The 19225-nt window shown below is 43.3% G+C and overlaps 1 protein-coding gene across 4 annotated transcripts in view; it reads left to right on the plus strand.

Moving 5' to 3' along the window:
• Positions 1-19225, plus strand: part of PTPN9 (protein tyrosine phosphatase non-receptor type 9) — a 126941-nt gene that overhangs the window by 7094 nt on the left and 100622 nt on the right. For 3 of the 4 annotated variants that reach the window (XM_028133409.2, XM_054716670.1, XM_008157051.3), the window contains exon 2: positions 18610-18753. In XM_028133409.2, the coding sequence (XP_027989210.2) occupies positions 18610-18753 (144 nt within the window). Of the gene's footprint in view, positions 1-4809; positions 5019-18609; positions 18754-19225 lie in introns of those variants that run through there. The other variant, XM_054716671.1, reaches the window with a different exon arrangement.

Raw genomic sequence — 19225 nt, forward strand, 5'->3', positions numbered from 1 at the left:
AGAGAAACATCAATCAGCTGCCTCCTGCACACCCCCTACCGGGGATGTGCCCGCAACCAATGTACATGCCCTTGAGCGGAATCGAACCTGGGACCCTTCAGTCCGCAGGCTGATGCTCCATCCACTGAGCCAAACCAGCCAGAGCGAGGAGGTGATTTTTGAGCTGAGTCTAAGGGGATTACCCCGCTTGTATCCTGTCTGGGTCACCAGAATATGAAACCGGACAACCAGTTGGTCTGGGCTTCCTGTCACTACTTGAGCCAATTCAGCAGACATCTCTTTTTTTTCTTTTATACAGGAGAAATAACTATTTTGGAGCCAAATATGAAGAAGATTATGTCATCAAAGTATAAAAACCAAGGTGTTTTTGTGTCAGGACTACATTCTTTTTTTATGTTTAATATGCTGGCAAAATTGTAAATTTGCAAGTGTGATGGGTAATTTCTACACATTAGTACTAGTCTTTATTCTTTTTTCTTTTATTTTTTAAATATATTTTATTGATTTTTTTACAGAGAGGAAGGGAGAGGAATAGAGAGTTAGAAACATCGATGAGAGAGAAACATCAATCAGCCGCCTCCTTGCACACCCCCCACAGGGGATGTGCCCGCAACCTAGGTACATGCCCTTGACCGGAATCGAACCTGGGACCCTTCAGTCCGCAGGCCGACGCTCTATCCATTGAGCTGAACCGGTTTTGGCTAGTCTTTATTCTTACTATGTTACTAACTATCCTAATTTTACTTTTCTTTTTTTTTAAATATATATTTTATTGATTTTTTACAGAGAGGAAGAGAGAGGGATAGAGAGTTAGAAACATCGATGAGAGAGAAACATTGATCAGCTGCCTCCTGCAGACCTCCTACTGGGGATGTGCCCACAACCAAGGTACATGCCCTTGACCGGAATCGAACCTGGGACCTTCCAGGCCACAGGCTGACGCTCTATCCACTGAGCCAAACAAGTTAGGGCCTAATTTTACTTTTCTAAAGCATATACTCATATTTGTAACTTGATCTGAAATTTTTGAATTTACTAAATTATAATTAACTTGACCACCACAGGTAGTTAAGAATATTTTATGGTGCCCTAGCCAATTTGGCTCAGTGGAAGAAGTGTCAGCCTGGTGATTGAAGGGTCCTGGGTTCCATTCCAGTCAAGGGCATGTAACTTGATTGCAGGCTTGATCCCTGGCTCTGGTTGGGGCGCATGTGATAGGCAGCCAATCAATGTGTCTCTCTCACATAGATGCTTCTCTCTCCCTTCCACTCTACCTAAAAATCAATGGGAAAATATCCTCAAGTGAGGATTAACAGAAAAACATATATATTTTATGTTATATGCCTGTATTCTTGAGCTCTATGTCTGTGTGACTAACAGAAAGTTAAGTGAGGCTCCTTAGGTTACATCCTTTTGGGCACAAGTTGTGAGGAGAACTCTAATAAACCATAAAACAAAGAAAGACTCTTAACTAGGATTCTGAGGATTTTTGAATTCAGCAATTATAGTCTTTCACTGTCTTTGTTTTTACATGGATTTCCCAAATAGCGATTGATAGGGTAGAATTACAGTTTTCTAACATACTGAGGCTTTTACTCATATTTTTATTTTAGACCAAAAAAGGTTTTAATAACTCATATAGTACTTCTCTCACATTAAAAAGAATTCATGAGTTCTTTAAAGTTTTTGTGACAAAAATTCTAATATTTATTTTCAAAGTTTCTAAAGAAAATTTCTATTTAGAGTTTATATTGTTTAGAGCTTCTAGAATTGTTAAAAGGATTAGTAACCTAATGCATTTAGAGCACTTAGCCTGATGCTTACATAGTAAGCACTTCATAAAGTTAGCCATTGTCGTGACATTCTGTCTTCAAATAGTAAAAGATTTTAGAGCCAAGTTACCTGAAACCAATCCTAAGTGGGGGGAAATATTCATATTCACCCGGGAACCATAATTTAGCATGGATTCTTAAGAATGCTAGAAAATAGGTATCTTTATAGTGTAGGTTTTTCAAAAACCTATTCTAATTCCTCCCTCTGGTTTGTTCTTATAACAGAATCTTCTAAAGCTAAAAGTTTATCTGTCTAGAAATTTTTGGCATTTTTTTCCAAGGGCAGGGTTTTTGTCTTGGTTCTTGTGGCCAAGAACTTCTCTTTTCCCAGAGCCTCAAATGTCCTATGCTAAATGTCAGCTGCTCTCTCCGGAAGTAGCCATATGTCAAGGACCAAATGATTTATAATATTAAGTTAAGGTTTTCCAGAGAGGGAAAGGAGAGGAGGCAGAGCTGAAGAATCCTCATTATTTTCATTACTGCCAGTAACTAATGATATTGTAATTAGCAATTAGGTAAAAATCTCATTTGGATAAGAGAATTTTACTCAAAATTTCTGAGCATATCGAGGGTCTTGGACTTTTGTGAATATTAAGGAACCTGGATGTTTTCTGGCAGGAAGTTGACCTTAAGTACTTACTTTTTAAATTAATTAATTAAAAGTTAATTATTTTTGTTATTAATCCTCATCGAGGATATTTTTCCATTGATTTTTAGAGAGAGTGGAAGGGAGGGGGAGAGAAAGAGAGAGAAACTTCGATGTGAGAGAGACATATCGATTGGTTGCCTACCACAGGAGCCCCAACCAGGGCCAGAGATTGAGCCTGCAACCAAGATACGTGCCTTAGACTGGAATCAAACCTGGGACCCTTCAGTCCACAGGCCAACCGTGACAAACCAGCTAGGGCTGCCCATGTTTTGTCTATACCTAAGCTACTACTAGGTTTTTTCCCCTCAACTCTTGCCAAATGTAAAAGTTGAGGAAGAAAACATTTATAAAAACAAGACTTTTTTTCTCCTTTTTACTTGATCTATTTCTACATTTTCACTTTCTTATGTTGATAAAAGAAGAAAAAGAGTTACTGAAAGGTCTGAAACCTTGAACATAATATATAAGCACAAGCAAGCAGTTTTATTTTGGAATGGTCCTGTGTCTCACTGAGACTTTAGCTCTTCCATTCCTGGAAAACCCAAGTGAAGTGAAAATGGTATTTCGGCTAGGTGAGAGATTTAAAAGTGACATAGCTAGCAAGGTTGAAATATACAGGGTTTTCCAATGTACTTTTGTTCCACTTATTTTTCTTTAAATGATTCATGTTTTATTTTTAAAAATGATTCATGTTTTATTTATTTCAGAGAGGAAGGGAGAGGGAGAGATAGAAACATCAATGATGAGAGAGAATTATCGATCAGCTGCCTCCTGAATGCCCCCTACTGGGGTTGGAGCCCACAACCTGGGCATGTGCCCTTGACTGTAATCTAATCTGGGACCCTTCAGTCCACAGGCTGACGTTCCATCCACTGAGCCAAACCGGCTAGGGCTGTTCCACTTATTTTTATGTATTCACTAGAGGCCCGGTGCACGAAATTTGTGTACAGGGTGTGTGTGTCCCTCAGCCCAGCCTGCACCCTCTCCAATCTGGGACCCCTCGAGGGATGTCCGACTGCCCATTTAGGCCCAATCACGGTAGGATCGGGCCTAAACGGGCAGTCGGACAACCCTCTCACAATCAAGGACTGCTGGCTTCCAACTGCTCGCCTGCCTGCCTTCCTGATTGCCCCTAACCGCTTCTGCCTGCCAGCCTGATTACCCCCTAACCACTCCCCTGCCAGCCTGATTGCCCCTAACTGCCCTCCTCTACAGGCCTGGTCACCCCTAACTGTCCTCCCCTGCAGGCCTGGTCCCCCCCAACTGCCCTCCCCTGCAAGCTTGATCACCCCCAACTGCCCTCCCTAGCAGGCCTGGTCCCTCCCAACTCCCCTCCCCTGCTGGCCATCTTGTGGTGGCCATCTTGTGTCCACATGGGGGCAGCCATCTTGTGTGTTGGAGTGATGGTCAATTTGTATATTACTCTTTTATTAGATAGGATAGAGGCCTGGTGCATGGGTGGGAGCTGGCTGGTTTGCCCTGAAGGGTGTCCCGGATCAGGGTGAGGGTTCCCTTGGGGCATGGGGTGGCCTGGGCAAGGGGCCTATGGTGGTTTGCAGGCCGGCCATGCCTCCCGGTGACCCAAGTGGAGGCCCTGGTATCTGGGATTCATTTATCTTCTATAATTGAAACTTTGTAGCCTTGAGCGGAGGCCAGGGCAGGCCAGGAAGCTTGGCTTCCTCCATTGCCAGGGAAACCCAAGCCTCCTGCTTGCTCTGTGGCCGCCACCATTTTTGTTGGGATTTATTTATCTCCTATAATTGAAACTTTGTAGCCTTGAGCGGAGGCCAAGGCAGGCCAGGAAACTTGGCTTCCTCCATCGCCAGGGGCAACCCAAGCCTCCTGCTCTCTCCAGCTTCGTGGCTGCCGCCATTTTTTTGGGGATTTACTTATTTTTTATATTTGAAACTTTGTAACCTTGAATGGAGTCCAGGGCTGGCCAGGGTGTGTGGGAAGCTTGGCTTCCTCCATTGCCGGGAAAACCCAAGCCTCCTGCTCACTCTGTGGCCACAGCCATCTTGGTTGGGGTTAATTTGCATACTCACTCCTGATTGGCTGGTGTGCATGGCTTGTAGGTGTAGCTACAGTCAATTTGCATATTAGTCTTTTATTAGATAGGATTGGTTGCCTCCTGTGTATTTGCCCTGACCGAAGATCAAACCTGTATCCTTGGCCTATTGGACAACACTCTGACCAATGAACTATCTGGCCAGGGCCTTCCAATATACTTTTGTTTCAAAAAATAAATCCTTTTAGATTAGAATTATAAATGTTTTAGAAAAACCACTTTACATTAAAAAAATATATTTTTCTTTCAGAGAAGAAGGAAGAGGGAGAGAGAGAGAGAAATATCAATGATGAGAGAGAATCATTGCACACCCCACACTGGGGATCAGCCCACAACCTGGGCATGTGCCTGACTGTGAATCGAACCCTGACCTCCTGGTTCATAGGTCGAAGTTCAACCACCGAGCCACATCAGCTGGAGCCATTTGACATTTCTTGAACTGAATGCCGGTGCACCATTTTGTTTATAGGTAAAACTCAGCATTATTTGGAATTAAGGTATGAGAGATTTTTTAAAAAGTGGAAAACCATCTTTTTTTCTTTAGCTACCCAAAGAGTCATTTTCTTTCCTAGTTGATATCAAGCAAGGTAAATGCTAGCCTTGAAGATGGTTTTGTGAGAAAATTAGAAGCAACTGGAAACATGTTTTGAATGAAACCGCTAAAACCACTTGAACTTGAAAACTAGTCAGAACCTTTGACTTGTTGTCATGCTGCCCTTATAGTGCTACAAGTATTGTTGAAAAGCCCATATCAAAACTTGTGATAATAATAGTGGCTAAGCACTACCTATCAGGATGGCTATAATTAAAAAAAAAAAAGTGTTGGCATTCCTGATGGCAATGGGAATGTAAAATAGTGCAGCCACTGTGGAAAACTGTTTGACAGTTTCTCAAAAGATTAAATAGGATTTCTATATGACCCAGCAATTGCACTCTGAGATGTATATTCAAAGTAATTGAAAGCAGGCACTGGAATAGATACTTGTAGGTTCATGTCATAACAACATTATTCACAATAGCTGAAAGGTACAAGCAACATAAGTGTCCATGGACAGATGAATAAATAAATAAAATTTAATATACATTATTCAGCCTTAAGAAGGAATGAAATTTTGATATATGCTGCAATATGGTTGGCCCTTGATAACATTATGCTTACTGAAATAAGCCAGACACAGAAAGACAAGTGTGTGATTCCACTTATATGAGGTACCTTAAATAGGTGAATTCATGGAGACAGAAGGTAGAATACCAGGAGCAGGGGGAACATGGGGAGGGGGAGTTACTGTTTAATGGGTATAGTTTCTGTTGGGGGTGATGAAAAAGTTTTGGGTATAGATAGTGGTGATGGTTTCCCATCATTGTGAATGTATTAAATACCACTGAATTGTATACTTATGAAGTTAAAATATGTTTTTATTGCCCTACCTGATTTGGCTCAGTGGATGGAGTGTCAGCTTGCAAACTGAAGGGTCCCAGGTTTGATTCGATTAAGGGCACATGCCTGGGTTGTGGGCTTGGTTCCCAGTAGGGGGCATGTGTGACATGGCCGATCAGAGATTCTGTCTCATCATTGATGTTTCTCTCTCTCCCTCTCCCTTCCTTTCTGAAATTGATAAAAATATATCTTAAAAAATGTTTCTGTTGGTTTTATGTGTTTTTTGTTGTTAATCCTCACCCGAGAATATTTTTCCCATTGATTTATTTTTAATTTTTTTTTATTTTTTAGAGAGAGAGTGAAAGGGAGAGTGGGAGACACAGAGAGAGAAACATCAGTGTGAGAGACATATCAATTGGTTGCCTCCTGCACTCACCCCAACTGGGGATTGGACCTGCAACCAAGGTACGTGCCCTTGACTAGAATTGAACCCGAGACCCTTCAGTCCAACGGCCAATGCTCTCATCACTGAGCAAAACTGGCCAGGGCTGTTTTTATTGAATTTACAAAGAGAGGGAGAGAGAGATAGAAACATCGATGAGAGAAACATCCATCAGCTGTCTCCTGCACACCCCTAACTATGAATTGAGCCAAAAACCTGGGCATGTGCCCTTATCGGGAATTGAACCAGCAACCTCTTGGTTCATGGGATGATGCACAACCAACTGAGCTACACTGGCTGGGCTATACTTAGGAATTTTAAAAATGATAGATATTATGTATATTTTATTTTTTTAATTTTTATGTATATACTAGAGGCCCGGTGCATGAAATTCGTGCATGGAGGGGGAGGTGTCCCTCAGCCTAGCCTGTACCCTCTCCAATCTGGGACCCCTCAAGGGATGTCCGACTGCCCATTTAGGCCCGATCCACTGGGATCGGGCCTAAATGGGCAGTCGGACATCCCTCTCACAATCCAGGACTGCTGGCTCCCAAATGCTCGCCTGCCTGCCTTCCTTCCTGATTGCCCCTAACTGCTTCTGCCTGCCAGCCTGATCACCCCCTAACCAACTCCGCTGCCAGCCTGATTGATGCCTAACTGCTCCCCTGCCAGCCTGTTTGCCCCCAACTTCCCTCCTCTGCCGGCCCGGTCACCCCTAACTGCCCTCCCCTGCAGGGTTGATCACCTCCAACTGCCCTCCCTTGCAGGCCGGGTGCCTCCCAACTGCGCTCCCCTGCTGGCCATCTTGTGGTGGCCATCTTGTGTCCACATGGGGGCAGGATCTTTGACCACGTGGGGGAAGCCATATTGTGTGTTGCAGTGATGATCAATCTGCATATTACTCTTTTATTAGATAGGATTGAGGCCTGGTGCAGGAGTGGGGGCCAGCTGGTTTGCCCTGAAGGGTGTCCCGGATCAGGGTGGGGGTTCCCTTGGGGAACTGAGCAAGGGGCTTGTGGTGGTTTGCAGGCCGGCCACCCCCCCTGGCGACCCAAGCAGAGGCCCTGGTATCTGCAATTTATTTACCTTCTACAATTGAAACTTTGTAGCCTGGAGCGGAGCCAAGCCTCCTGCATGCTCCACAGCCGGCAGCCATTTCTATTTGGGTTAACCTTTTGCACTCGAATGTCGAGTGTGACTCGACACGGTTAGCATTAGAATAAAGGAATTGAGAAAAAAGCAAGCGAGTGCAAAGGGTTAATTCACCTTCTATAATTGAAACTTTGTAGACTTAACCCTTTGCACTCGCTTGCTTTTTTCTCGATTCCTTTATTCTACTCAGGATTTAATTTTTTAAATACCCCAGATTTTACAAAGCTTGGCAGTAGAATAAAAAACTGGAGTTTCTTTTCATACAAACTTATTTATTTGGATTTTTTTATATTTCAAATTATTGATACATTCAATAACCATCACACTCGACATCCGAGTGCAAAAGGTTAAGCGGAGGCCTGGGCCCGGCCAGGGTGTGCGGAAAGCTTTGCTGTCTCCGTTGCCACGGGCAACCCTGGCCTGGTCTCTCCAGTTCCGTGGCTGCTGCCATTCTGTTTGAATTTGTTTACCTTCTATAATTGAAACTTTGTAGCTTGAGTGGAGGCTTAGGCCTGGCAAGGGCATGTGGAAAGCTTGGCTTCCTCTGTTGCCTGGGAAACCTTGCTCTCTGTGGCTGTAGCCATCTTGGTTGGGTTTATTTGCATACTCGCCCTGATTGGCTGGTAGGTGTGGCTTGGCTGGTGGGCGTGGCTTGGGCATAGCAAAGGTGCGGTCAATTTGCATATTACCCTTTTATTAGGTAGGATATTTTAAAATATATTTTATTGATTTTTTACAGAGAGGAAGGGAGAGGAATAGAGAGTTAGAAACATCAATGAGAGAGAAACATCGATCAGCTGCCTCCTGCACAACCCCTACTGGGGATGTGCCCACAACCAAGGTACATGCCCTTGACTAGAATCGAACTGGGACCCTTCAGTCCACAGGCCTATGCTCTATCCACTGAGCCAAACCAGTTAGGGCATGGATTCTTTCTTTAAAATTCCTGTCTTTCTGTATCAGGTTTCTTTTTGTCTTGTTGCATTATATGACTTTCAGTACAATGTTACATAGAAGTGGTAAAAAAAGGCCTCCTGGCCTTCCCATCTTTAATAGAAAGAAGTACTTTTCAGCTCCAGGCCCTGAAAAGCAGCCAAGCTGGGGTGCTGGGGTTAGGGGTGGGAAATCCCAAGACCAGTTCCTTTGACTAATGACTCCTCCATGGTGCCAACCAATCAGTGGAGACCATGACCCTGAAAAGACACACCTAGAAAGCTGATGAATATTCTATTGAGAACCTTCCCTGGGACCGTCCCTAAAATCACCCCCAGGAGCCCTTAGGCCAGAGGACCCAGGGAGCATGCTGGCACCTTTCATCTCCCCCGCACCTTCCCAGGTATGTTATCTTTACTCTTCACTCTCCTAAAGCTCCACGGGCCCCTTCTTCTGCCTCCATAACGTGTTTTCTGAGCCCATTTCTTCTACTACTCACTCATACTTGTGTGACTTTCTAAATAAATTTTCTCTTATTAAAAAAAAAAAGAAAGAAAAGAAACCTTAGTGTTTCACCATTTAGTAAGATGGTTGCTTTCTTAGGTTTCTATTAGATAATCCTTATCATAAGGCAGTTCTTTCTATTCCTAGTTTCTAATTTTTTAAGACAGACAGATGTTGAATTTTATTCAATGTGTTTTCAGTTTCTGTTGAGAAGTTTGTGTTGTCGGTGGTGGGAAAAGCACCAGGTGTTAGACAGTGGGGTCAGACAGGACCCGGGTTCAGCAAACTTAGCGTTTGAGTTCTGACTAGGAGAGAATTCAGAGCCAAGACTCCACCTATAAGGGAACATTTATTTGGAAAATCACAGAGACAGAAGAAGTAATTTGTAGACGTGTTACCAGTGAGATGAGGAGATCTTGGTTCTTGGCTTTTTGAAGGAGAGATTTCAATCAAGAGACAAAGTGTAGCAAAGTAAGTAATAATTTTTTGGCTGCAGCAAAAATATATTTAGGGCAGTGAAACAAGGAAGGTGCATAGAAGAAGTAACAGGAGCCTAGGCTGAGCTGATGTAGCTCACTGAGAAGTCAGAGAATAGGGGGCCTTGTGTTACCGGAGAAATTAGGGGGTCCGATTTCCCCGACTGCTGGGTGTGTGGGGTGGGCCTGGCGATAGCTTCAGAGAAAGAATTTTCTAAGACTCACACGGGAGAATGGTGTGTATTTACATTTCTTGGGTTGTAAAGTCGCACGCCCCTTAAGCCAGTCCTGAAAGGTACAGCTGTTGATTCAGCAAAGCCAAAAGCAAAGCCAGTGTCCAGAGCTTCTGTTTCATGTTCACCCGGGGTCCAGTCCAGTATCAGGTTAATTAAAGTCCATTAGTTCATTGTGTGGAGTCCACATGACTGTGGGCTACATGGGCGAATGCAGGGGAATGCACCCCCTGCAAGTGAAGTCAGGCACAAACAGCAAGCTAGCGAGCCAAGAGAGCGTGCTCCTTTGTCTAGGAGTTTACATATTCAGGTTTCTCACCCTCACCAGTTGCTCAGTGGTTAGAGCATTGGCCTATGGACTGAAGGGTCTCAGGTTCGATTCCGGTCAAGGGCATGTACCCTGGTTGCAGGCTCGATCCCTGGCCTCGGTGCATGTGGGAGGCAACCAATCGATGTGTTTCTCACATTGATATTTCTCTCTCTCTGTCTCTCCCCCTCCTTTCCACGCTCTCTAAAAATCAGTGTAAAATGTCAGGTCGGTGTGGCTCAGTGGTTGAGCATCAACCTATGAACATTTTTATTATTTCAGAGAGGAAGGGAGAAGGATAGAGAGATAGAAACATCAATGATGAGAGAGAGTCATTGATCGGCTGCCTCCTGCATACCCCACACTGGGGATTGAGCCACAACCCTGGCATGTGTCATGACTGGGAATCGAACCCTGACCTCCTGGTTCATAGGTCAATGCTCAACCAGTGAGCCATGCTAGCCAGGCGAAATTTTATTTAAAAAAATAAATAAATAAACCCTGACCGGTTTGGCTTGGTGGATAGAGCGTCAGTCTGCGGACTGAAGAGTCCCAGGTTCGATTTCCGTCAAGGGCATGTACCTTGGTTGCAGGCACATCCCTGGTGGGGGGTGTGCAGGAGGCAGCTAATTGATGTTTCTCTCTCATCAATGTTTCTAACTCTTTATCCCTCTCCCTTCCTCTCTGTAAAAAATCAATAAAATATATTTTAAATAAATAAAATAAAAATCAATGGGAAAAAAATATCCTCAGGTGAAGATTAACAAACAAAAAATTCAGGCCCAGCTGGTGTGGCTCAGTGGTTGAGCATTGACCCAGGAACCAAGAGGATGCTGGTTCAATTCCCTGTCAGGACACATGCCTGGGTTGCCATTTGATCCCTACTTGGGGGCGTGCAGGAGGCAGCCGATTGATGATGTTCCTCTCTCATCGATGTTTCTATCTCCTTTCCTTTCCTCTCTCTCTAAAAATCAATAAAAAGCCCTGACTGGTTTGGCTCAGTGGATAGAGCGTCGGCCTGCGGACTGAAGGGTCCCAGGTTCGATTCCGGTCAAGGGCATGTGCCTTGGTTGCGGACACATCCCCAATGCGGGGTGTGCAGGAGGCAGCTGATCGATGTCTCTCTCTCATTGATGTTTCTAACTATCCCTCTCCCTTCCTCTCTGTAAAAAAATCAGTAAAAGTATATTTTTTAAATAAATAAATAAAAATCAATAAAAATATATTTAAAAATAAATTCAGGTTTCTTACCCTTGCAGTGGCCACACCTATTCTGGCCATTAATTTGTTCACAGGTGTGACCAACTGGTAAGCACCTTCTCACTCACTTATACCTCTTCTACCTGTCTGATTTCCAAATAAATGTAACTCAGACCTTACTGGGCAAGTGTCCAAACTGCCTTTGTCCATCCCGTCCCCCATCGGTCAGCAGGGAGAGTGTTAAATTAGCAAAGCTGTATAAATGGCATATCTATATTATCTAATCTTCCCTTTACTCCTTTCCTGTTAAGTAATGACCGGGTTATTATAATGGTATCACTTAGAGACAGGTTCAGGGGATTAGCCTGGGACAAGCTGCCACTGCCCACTGCTCCCCTGGTGGTAAGTCTTTTGGTGGCCCTTAGAGGAAAGAAGGGAGAAGGGAATGGCTTGGGTATGCTCCCAGGGGCAGAGCACTCTCTGGGTCCTTCATCCTGAGCATATTTATCTCTCTCTTGCAGGTGGAAATCTTAAGGGAGGCCTCAGGGGAGGGTCTCCATAGAATATTCATCAGCTTTCCAGGCATGCTCTTTTAGGGTTATGGTCTTCACTATTGGTCGGTGCCAGGGCAGAGGTCATTAGTCAATGCAGCTGGTCCTGAGGCAGCCATGCATCACTCATCTGCTTTTGCTGTTTTTCTGGGCCTGAAATACAACTGAGGCTCAGCTAGATCTTATCTTTAGGTCAGGGGTCACATGACCAGTGATACGAAAGATCAGGGGTCCAAATCGCATGCAAAAACAAGCATGGGGGGGTGGTAGGGAGGTAATAGTGGAATAAGGACACATATGTAACACCGTAATCAATAAAGAAAAAAAAAACACCCAAATCGCATGACCATTTTTCTGCTAGGGGAACAGGACCAGTGATCTGCTAGGGGAAGAAAAGTTACCCTGTGGGTGAGGTCTCATCCTACAACTGTCCTTTGCTAGGAAACTGGGGCTTTCCACCCTGGTGACCTGTACCTGGCCCGTCGTGCTTACTCTGCTCATGTCTGTCTAACTATGTGATGGAAGTTTAATAGAATATGGCGTAAAAATCATCTCAGCCTGTTGGTATTATTTTTTTGTAGGGGATATTTGACATATCTTGTTTTTTGTTTTTTGTGTTTTTTTTTAAAAGATATTTTTATTGCAATTTTACAGAGAGGAAGGGAGAGGGATAGAGTCAGAAACACCGATAAGAGAGAAACATTGATGAGCTGCCTCCTGCACGCCCCCCATTGGGGTCAAGCCTGCCACCAAGGTACATGCCCTTGACCAGAATTGAACCTGGGACCTGAGGGCCGACGCTCTGTCCACTGAGCGAAACCAGTCAGGGCAACATATCTTGTTTTTTTTTTTAAATTTATCTTTATTGTTGAAAGTATTAGATGTCTCCTTTCCCCTCCCTCCCCCCATTGAACCCTTCCACCCTGTTCCAGTCCTCTCCCTAGGCCTTCCCTGCACTATTATCTGTGCATGGGCTATGCATGTAAATTCATTGGTTAATCTCTTCCCACCCCTGACCCCTTTCCCTCTGAAATAGTTGTTGACAGCTCTTTTTTTTATTTTATTGATTTTATTTTTATTGTTAATCCTCACCTGATGGGGAATTGAACTGTGACCTCCTAGTTCATAGGTTGGTACTCAACTACTACCATGCCAGCTGGGCTCTAAAAGAATTTTTAGAAACTTCTTCTGGAGAGAGTTCAAGTCTCATAGCACTCTGTTCATAGCTCTGCCCTAGAACTTATCAAATTATATGATAATTGCCCTGGTTGGTGTGGCTTAGTTGGTTGAGGGTTGTTCATGCACCAAAGGGTCACCAGTTCAATTCCTGGTCAGGGCACATCCCCGGGTTGTAGGTTCGATCCCCAGTGTTGGGTATGCAGGAGGCAACCAATCAATGATTCTCTCTCACATCAGTGTTTCTCTCTCTCTCTCCCTTTCCCTTTCTCTAAAATCAATAAAAACATATTTAAAAATTATATGATAATAACCTATTAATACATGTCTCCATTTTTAAATGACTGTCAACTGTTCAGAATAGAGTATCTCTCTAAATTGTGTCTCCTCAGCAGCTACTATATGCTTAGCACCAAGTAGGCCCTCAAACAGATACTTGTGAATACTTGACTGACAACATAACTGGATACCTGAAAGAGCTCTACTGTTCTGTTGTCTTGAAGGGGAATACTGATGCTGCTAGGCAAGGAAAGTTGCCAGAGAGGAAATGATTCTCTGAACTAGAACAACATATACTTGAAAAAGTTGTCTTTCTCTTCCCCTCCCTCTCCCAAGATTTTTTTTTTTTTTTTTTTTTTTTGTGGAGGTGATTGGGAGGACATATACTTAGAAAATGATATATTTATTAATATTATAATTTTAATTTTAAAATTATTAAAAACATGAAAACAGGTGTGTGGAATTGTGGGTAACCTTTTTTTTTTGCAAATTTCCTTTATTACATTGTTTCATAACATCATAAAATTAGAAATATCTCTTAAAAGCTTTTCCTTTCCAGATGCTATAAAACCCTAGTTTAGAAAGCATTAGCTCTTTTATTTTATTTTATTGATTTCAGAGAGGAAGGAAGAGGGACAGAGAGATAGAAACATCAATGATGAGAGACAATCATTGATTGGCTTCCTCCTGCACGCCCCTACTGAGGATCGAGCTTGCATGTGCCCTTGTCCCAATCGAACCCAGGACCCTTCAGTCCACAGGCTGATGCTCTATCCACTGAGACAAACTGGCTAGGACTATCTTTTGTCTCTTCAAGCCTTGTCTTTTCAGATGAGGAAATTGAGGTTCAGAGAGGTTAAATGACTAGCCCAAATATCACACAGCAGTGAGAGGATGGTTTTTGCTGAGCACCACACCAGTTAGTATACTACACTTGTTCCTTGGTGGTTAGGTGATTGATACCCAGGAGTTTATGTCAAGAACAGGATTCTTAAGCCTGGCTCTTCCGCTCTTTTTCACATTAACTGGGAATACAGGATTTAAGGTACTAATTGTGGAATGAGTGTGCCAGTACATTTTTCTTGACCTTTTTGGGACTTTGATATTACATGAAGACTTATGTTGTTGGTATTATTTCTCCTACATCATATTTCAACACCAGTGGATAGTGTCCGGGATATAATCCACTCAATTGACAGATTTCTTTTTTTTTTTTTTTTTAATATTTTATTGATTTTCTACAGAGAGGAAGGGAGAGGGATAGAGATTTAGAAACATCGATGAGAGAGAAACATCGATCAGCTGCCTCCTGCACATACTGGGGATGTGCCCGCAACCAAGGTACATACTCTTGACCAGAATCGAACCTGGGACCCTTCTGTTCGTAGGCCGACACTCTATCCACTGAGCCAAACTGGTCAGGACTCAATTGACAGGTTTCTTAGCCATTTTAGAACAGGTTCTCTAGTAGCTTTTTCCTTATGTCCATAGTTAAGAAATTTGTCTTATCTATTTAAACATGATTGTGGGAGAAGTAAATAATTACAGTAAGCTTTTGACTAAGCTAAAACAAATCTTACCTGTACCTGAAAAGCTGGTTGAGGAGGGTTGTAAGTGCTAATGTTAATTTTTCTGTACATCAGTTCAGACCTTTGCCCAAAGGAAGACCAAAGCTGATTGAACTGTGACCACTACTTAGCTGCCAGGTATTAACCACTATGGTTATACAGAAGCCTAGATAGATTCAAACCATTGACTTTGAGTTGAAGTATTTTGTAAGCTAAATAGTCTAAACCTTTTCCTAGTGGGGAAGATAAGATCTAGCTGAGCTTAAACCTTTTCCGAGGGACCCCCACTGGGCCTCTGGTAGCTAAATAAATACATATTTTGGCTTATTCTTTCTTTCACCAGGAAATAGACTGAATATTGAGTTCAGGAATTTCAATGATCCCTTCTGAAGAGTTTGTGGCTCACTCAAATATCTGGGACTTCTTTTCTGGTAACCTACAACTTGGTCTTTACTCACTGGTTGTACCAAAACCATGTGTAAACAAAAGGAGAGATCTGAATAACTCTAAAAAAAGGTTGGTGAAGATGAGACCATCTTTTCTGACTTCTTTCAGAGGGATTGGGATGTATAGGATGGTGAATCTGAAGATAGCAGGCGGTGTGTGTGTGTGTGTGTGTTTATTTGTATCTGTAAATATCACGTCTCTGTTTACTGTACACTGGATTCTCTTCATGCAAGACCTAGTCAGGCAAAATCAGGAGGAATTGTTCCCTTGTTTAAAGCCAAGAATAACATTCTAACCAGCAGGGGACAGAGGTCAGTTTAAGGCAAAAGCTCTTGGGATCTACAGGACATTAAGAACCTTGAAAGAACTGAGTTTAATAGAAGGAAGCCAATATGTACGTCGAAGTAAGTGTTTGAAACCTGTATGTCTCTTATGGGAGCATGGCTTATTTATGAAAAAATTAATAATTGTCATAACAGTTGGATATGTGATGAGTTCATATCACCTCCTGGTCATTTAACTATATATTCATTTCCCTCCTGCCTACATATTGACATGTCTATTGTTTTTGTTAGAAAAAGAGGAAAATAATATTCTTACCAATATTCTGGTGTTTTATTCTACAAAGCAGCTTCAGAAATACTCGGGAGAGGGCTGGAGTTGAAAGAGGATATGTTAGTTAAAAAACACACACCCTTTACAAAATCTCCTGGGGAACTTCCGAGCTGGCTGAAGGTTTGTTTCTGGGATATTTCTGTGCCTACTTCTCTTCTTTTTCCATTCAGTGTTTCCTCATTCTGATGCTGGCCACTCATCCCACCACGGCTACTCAAACTCTTTTCTGGGGGGACATTCTAAGTTTGTCCTATTTTCTTCTCTGGGACTCATTTCTCTGGTCTAGCTTGAACTGCTTCTAGGCCTAAGTGATCATCTGAAAGCGTTCCTTCATGGCCTTTATTTCTTGGCTCATTTTATGCACTTTGCCTGATTCGTTTTGCTTCTCTCCTTTTTCAGTATTGTAAGTTATGTTGCCTCACTTGGAAGATTCTAAAGCTCAGATGCAGTCTCGGTCCTCTTAAACTTCACTCTGGTTTATAAAGTGCCTTTTTTCTTTCCTATAAATTGGGGGGTGAATAAATCAGGTGCTCTGTAGTGAGGGATTACTAACTCTTCTGGGACTCTAGTTTGCTATTTGTTTAAACACATATGTAGCAATTTGGATTGTATTTGCATGCTAGGACTAATTGCTAAGACTCTCAAAATAGGTCATTGTTGTTACCTTTTCTCCCCTTGTTTTTTCAATAGAAAATTTAGAGGTAAAGAGAACTACATTGTCCAAGATCACACAGTACATTGGTCTTACACCTTTTGAAGCACACCTCATTTTTTTATTCCTTATATTTCTTAGTACAACTATTAGCAATAGTTAATAAATAACATAATCTTATATAAAAAGAGGTAATATGCAAATTGACCGTCACACCCTCGCACAAGATGGCTGCCCCCATGTGGTCACAAGATGGCTGCCCTAAGATGGCTGGCAGGGGAGGGCAGTTGTGGGCGATCAGGTGAGCAGGGGAGGGCAGTTAGGGGAGACCAGGCTGGCAGGGGAGGGCAGTTGGGGGGGACCAGGCCTGCAGGGGAAGGCAGTTGGGGGGGACCAGGCCTGCAGGGGAGGGCAGTTCGGGGCAATTGGGCTGGCAGGGGAGCAGTTACGCGTCGATCAGGCTGGCAAGGGAGTGGTTAGGGGGTGATCAGGCTGGCAGGCAGAAGCGGTTGGGGGCAATCAGGCAGGCAGGCAGGCGAGCTGTTGGGAGCCAGCAGTCCCAGATTGTGAGAGGGATGTCCGACTGCCGGTGTAGGCCCAATCCCTGTGGATTGGGCCTACACCGGCAGTCGGATGTCCCCCAAGGGGTCCCAGATTGGAGAGGGTGCAGGCTGGGCTGAGGGAACCCCCCCCCCCAGTACATGAATTTTGTGCACCAGGCTTCTAGTCCTATATAACAAAAACCTAATATACTAAGTGTCCAACTGTTCTTTCGACCATTCGACCAGTCACTATGATGGTTTAGCTCGCTGCTGTGGTCCAGCTGATCAGGACTGGGCGAGACAAACAGGATGGGGTGAGACAGGCCGGACACGCCCTGGAGCCCTCCAGCGGTCCCTCCCCAGCCCCTATTGTGCGATGCCCTGTTGTGCACTGCTGGGGTCCCTCTGCCTGGCCTGCACCCTCTCGCAATCTGAGACCCCTTGCGTGATGTCCGCAGGCCAGGCCAAGGGACCCTCACCAGGCCTCTAGTAGCTAAATAAATACATTTTAACTGTGGGTTGATTGGTTGATCAATTAAATTTCAGAATTCTCATCAAGTTGATCACCTTTTAGACAAATATGTGAGAAAAGTTTTTGGATGGAAGGGACTGAATAGCTATGCAGAAAAGGTTTAGGAATTTACAATATTTGTGAAAAAATCCCCATGTAAATCCTGTTCTTAATGAAGAAACAGAAAGACAGCATCGCTAGAGTGGAAACTGGTTAAAAATGTAAGGAGAAACGGTGAAAGAGGCTAAAAAATATGGTTTAATGAAGAGATTGGAACAAACAGGCATCTTGCCAGCTTGTTATCATACGGTGAAAATGAAAAAATTTCATCCTTCTCCACCACTGCCCCTCCCCAAACCACTATCCAGAGTGGCTGTTAATGACTGGGCACTGTGTCTGGTTTTGGGCTGCCATGTGAGGCATGAAGAGGTCCTGTGGGGTCAGTCAGCTGCAAAGAACAGTTGTCCTTTTGATTTGTTAAATTCTTCTTAAGTTTTGTTGCTCTCAAATAGTACTGCTAATTCCAATGTATTGTACTGCACATTGTGCAGTAACCCTTCAGAGAGCCCATCTAACTTTTTTTAAAACATATTTATACTTATTTCAGAGAGAAAGGAAACGGGAAAGAGAAATAGAAACATCAATGATGAGACAGAATCATTGGCTGCCTCCTGAACGCCCCCTACTGGGGATTAAACCAGCAACCCAGGCATGTGCCCTTGACTGGAATAAAAAATGGGACCCTTCAATTCACAGGCCGACGCTCTATCCACTGAGCCAAACCAGCTAGGGCCCATCGAATATTTTAACCTTAAAAAAACAACGAAAAACAAACTGCTGTTTTTTTTTCTTTGTTTTGGGGCCAATTGTTTGCATCTCATTTGGGATCCTTGTCTCCTCATCTGGCCTCATTGAATTGTACCAGTGAATTTTCACTATTTCTGGTTTCAAACTTTTGTCTTAGTGATTACTACTCCCTGTAGTAATCTTTGGTTTCGGACCTGCTTGGGGGAAAGATTGATTGTTGTTTGTTTTTTGTTTCAGTAAATATATTCTCTACTTACTCATTATTCTTTATCTTCTTTGTTAAACAGGCCACCAGGCAATTTCTTGAAGAGATTAACAAGTGGACAGTTCAGTACAACGTTCCCCCTCTCTCTTGGAACGTGGCTGTCAAGTTCCTCATGGCTCGGAAGTTCGATGTGCTCCGCGCCGTAGAGTTGTTCCACTCCTACCGGGTACGTAGCTCGGGCTGGACCAGGCCTGCTGCAGCTTGGCCCTCTGTGTTGCTGTGTTCTCTGCCACGCTTTACAGACAGCGGTTCTGAGTTTCCCCACTCTCATAAAAATAAATAAATAAAAAGTGGGTCAGTACTCAAGAGCTCTACCGTGGGGTCAGTGAATACTTCTGAAGAGATAGCTTTCTAAATTTAAAAAAAAAAGGAGGGGGAGGGATAAGAAGCACTAGGATTGGTTTAATTCTAAAGCTCAAGTAGGCCTATTTTATGGTCATCTCGTTCAGTATTCATTAATTTATTCAACAGAAATTGACTGTATACCTGCTGTGTTCCAGGTGTAGCGATTACTCTTTAGGAAGGCAGTAAACGAACCATGATAGAAGGGTTATGATAGGGCAGTACTAGGTTCTGTGGAAGCCTTCCTGAAGGAAATGACTTCTACATTATGATCTGAAGAATGAATAGGCCCTGGC

The sequence above is a fragment of the Eptesicus fuscus genome, chromosome 5 (assembly GCF_027574615.1).
Source record: "Eptesicus fuscus isolate TK198812 chromosome 5, DD_ASM_mEF_20220401, whole genome shotgun sequence".
Classification (NCBI taxonomy): domain Eukaryota; kingdom Metazoa; phylum Chordata; class Mammalia; order Chiroptera; family Vespertilionidae; genus Eptesicus; species Eptesicus fuscus.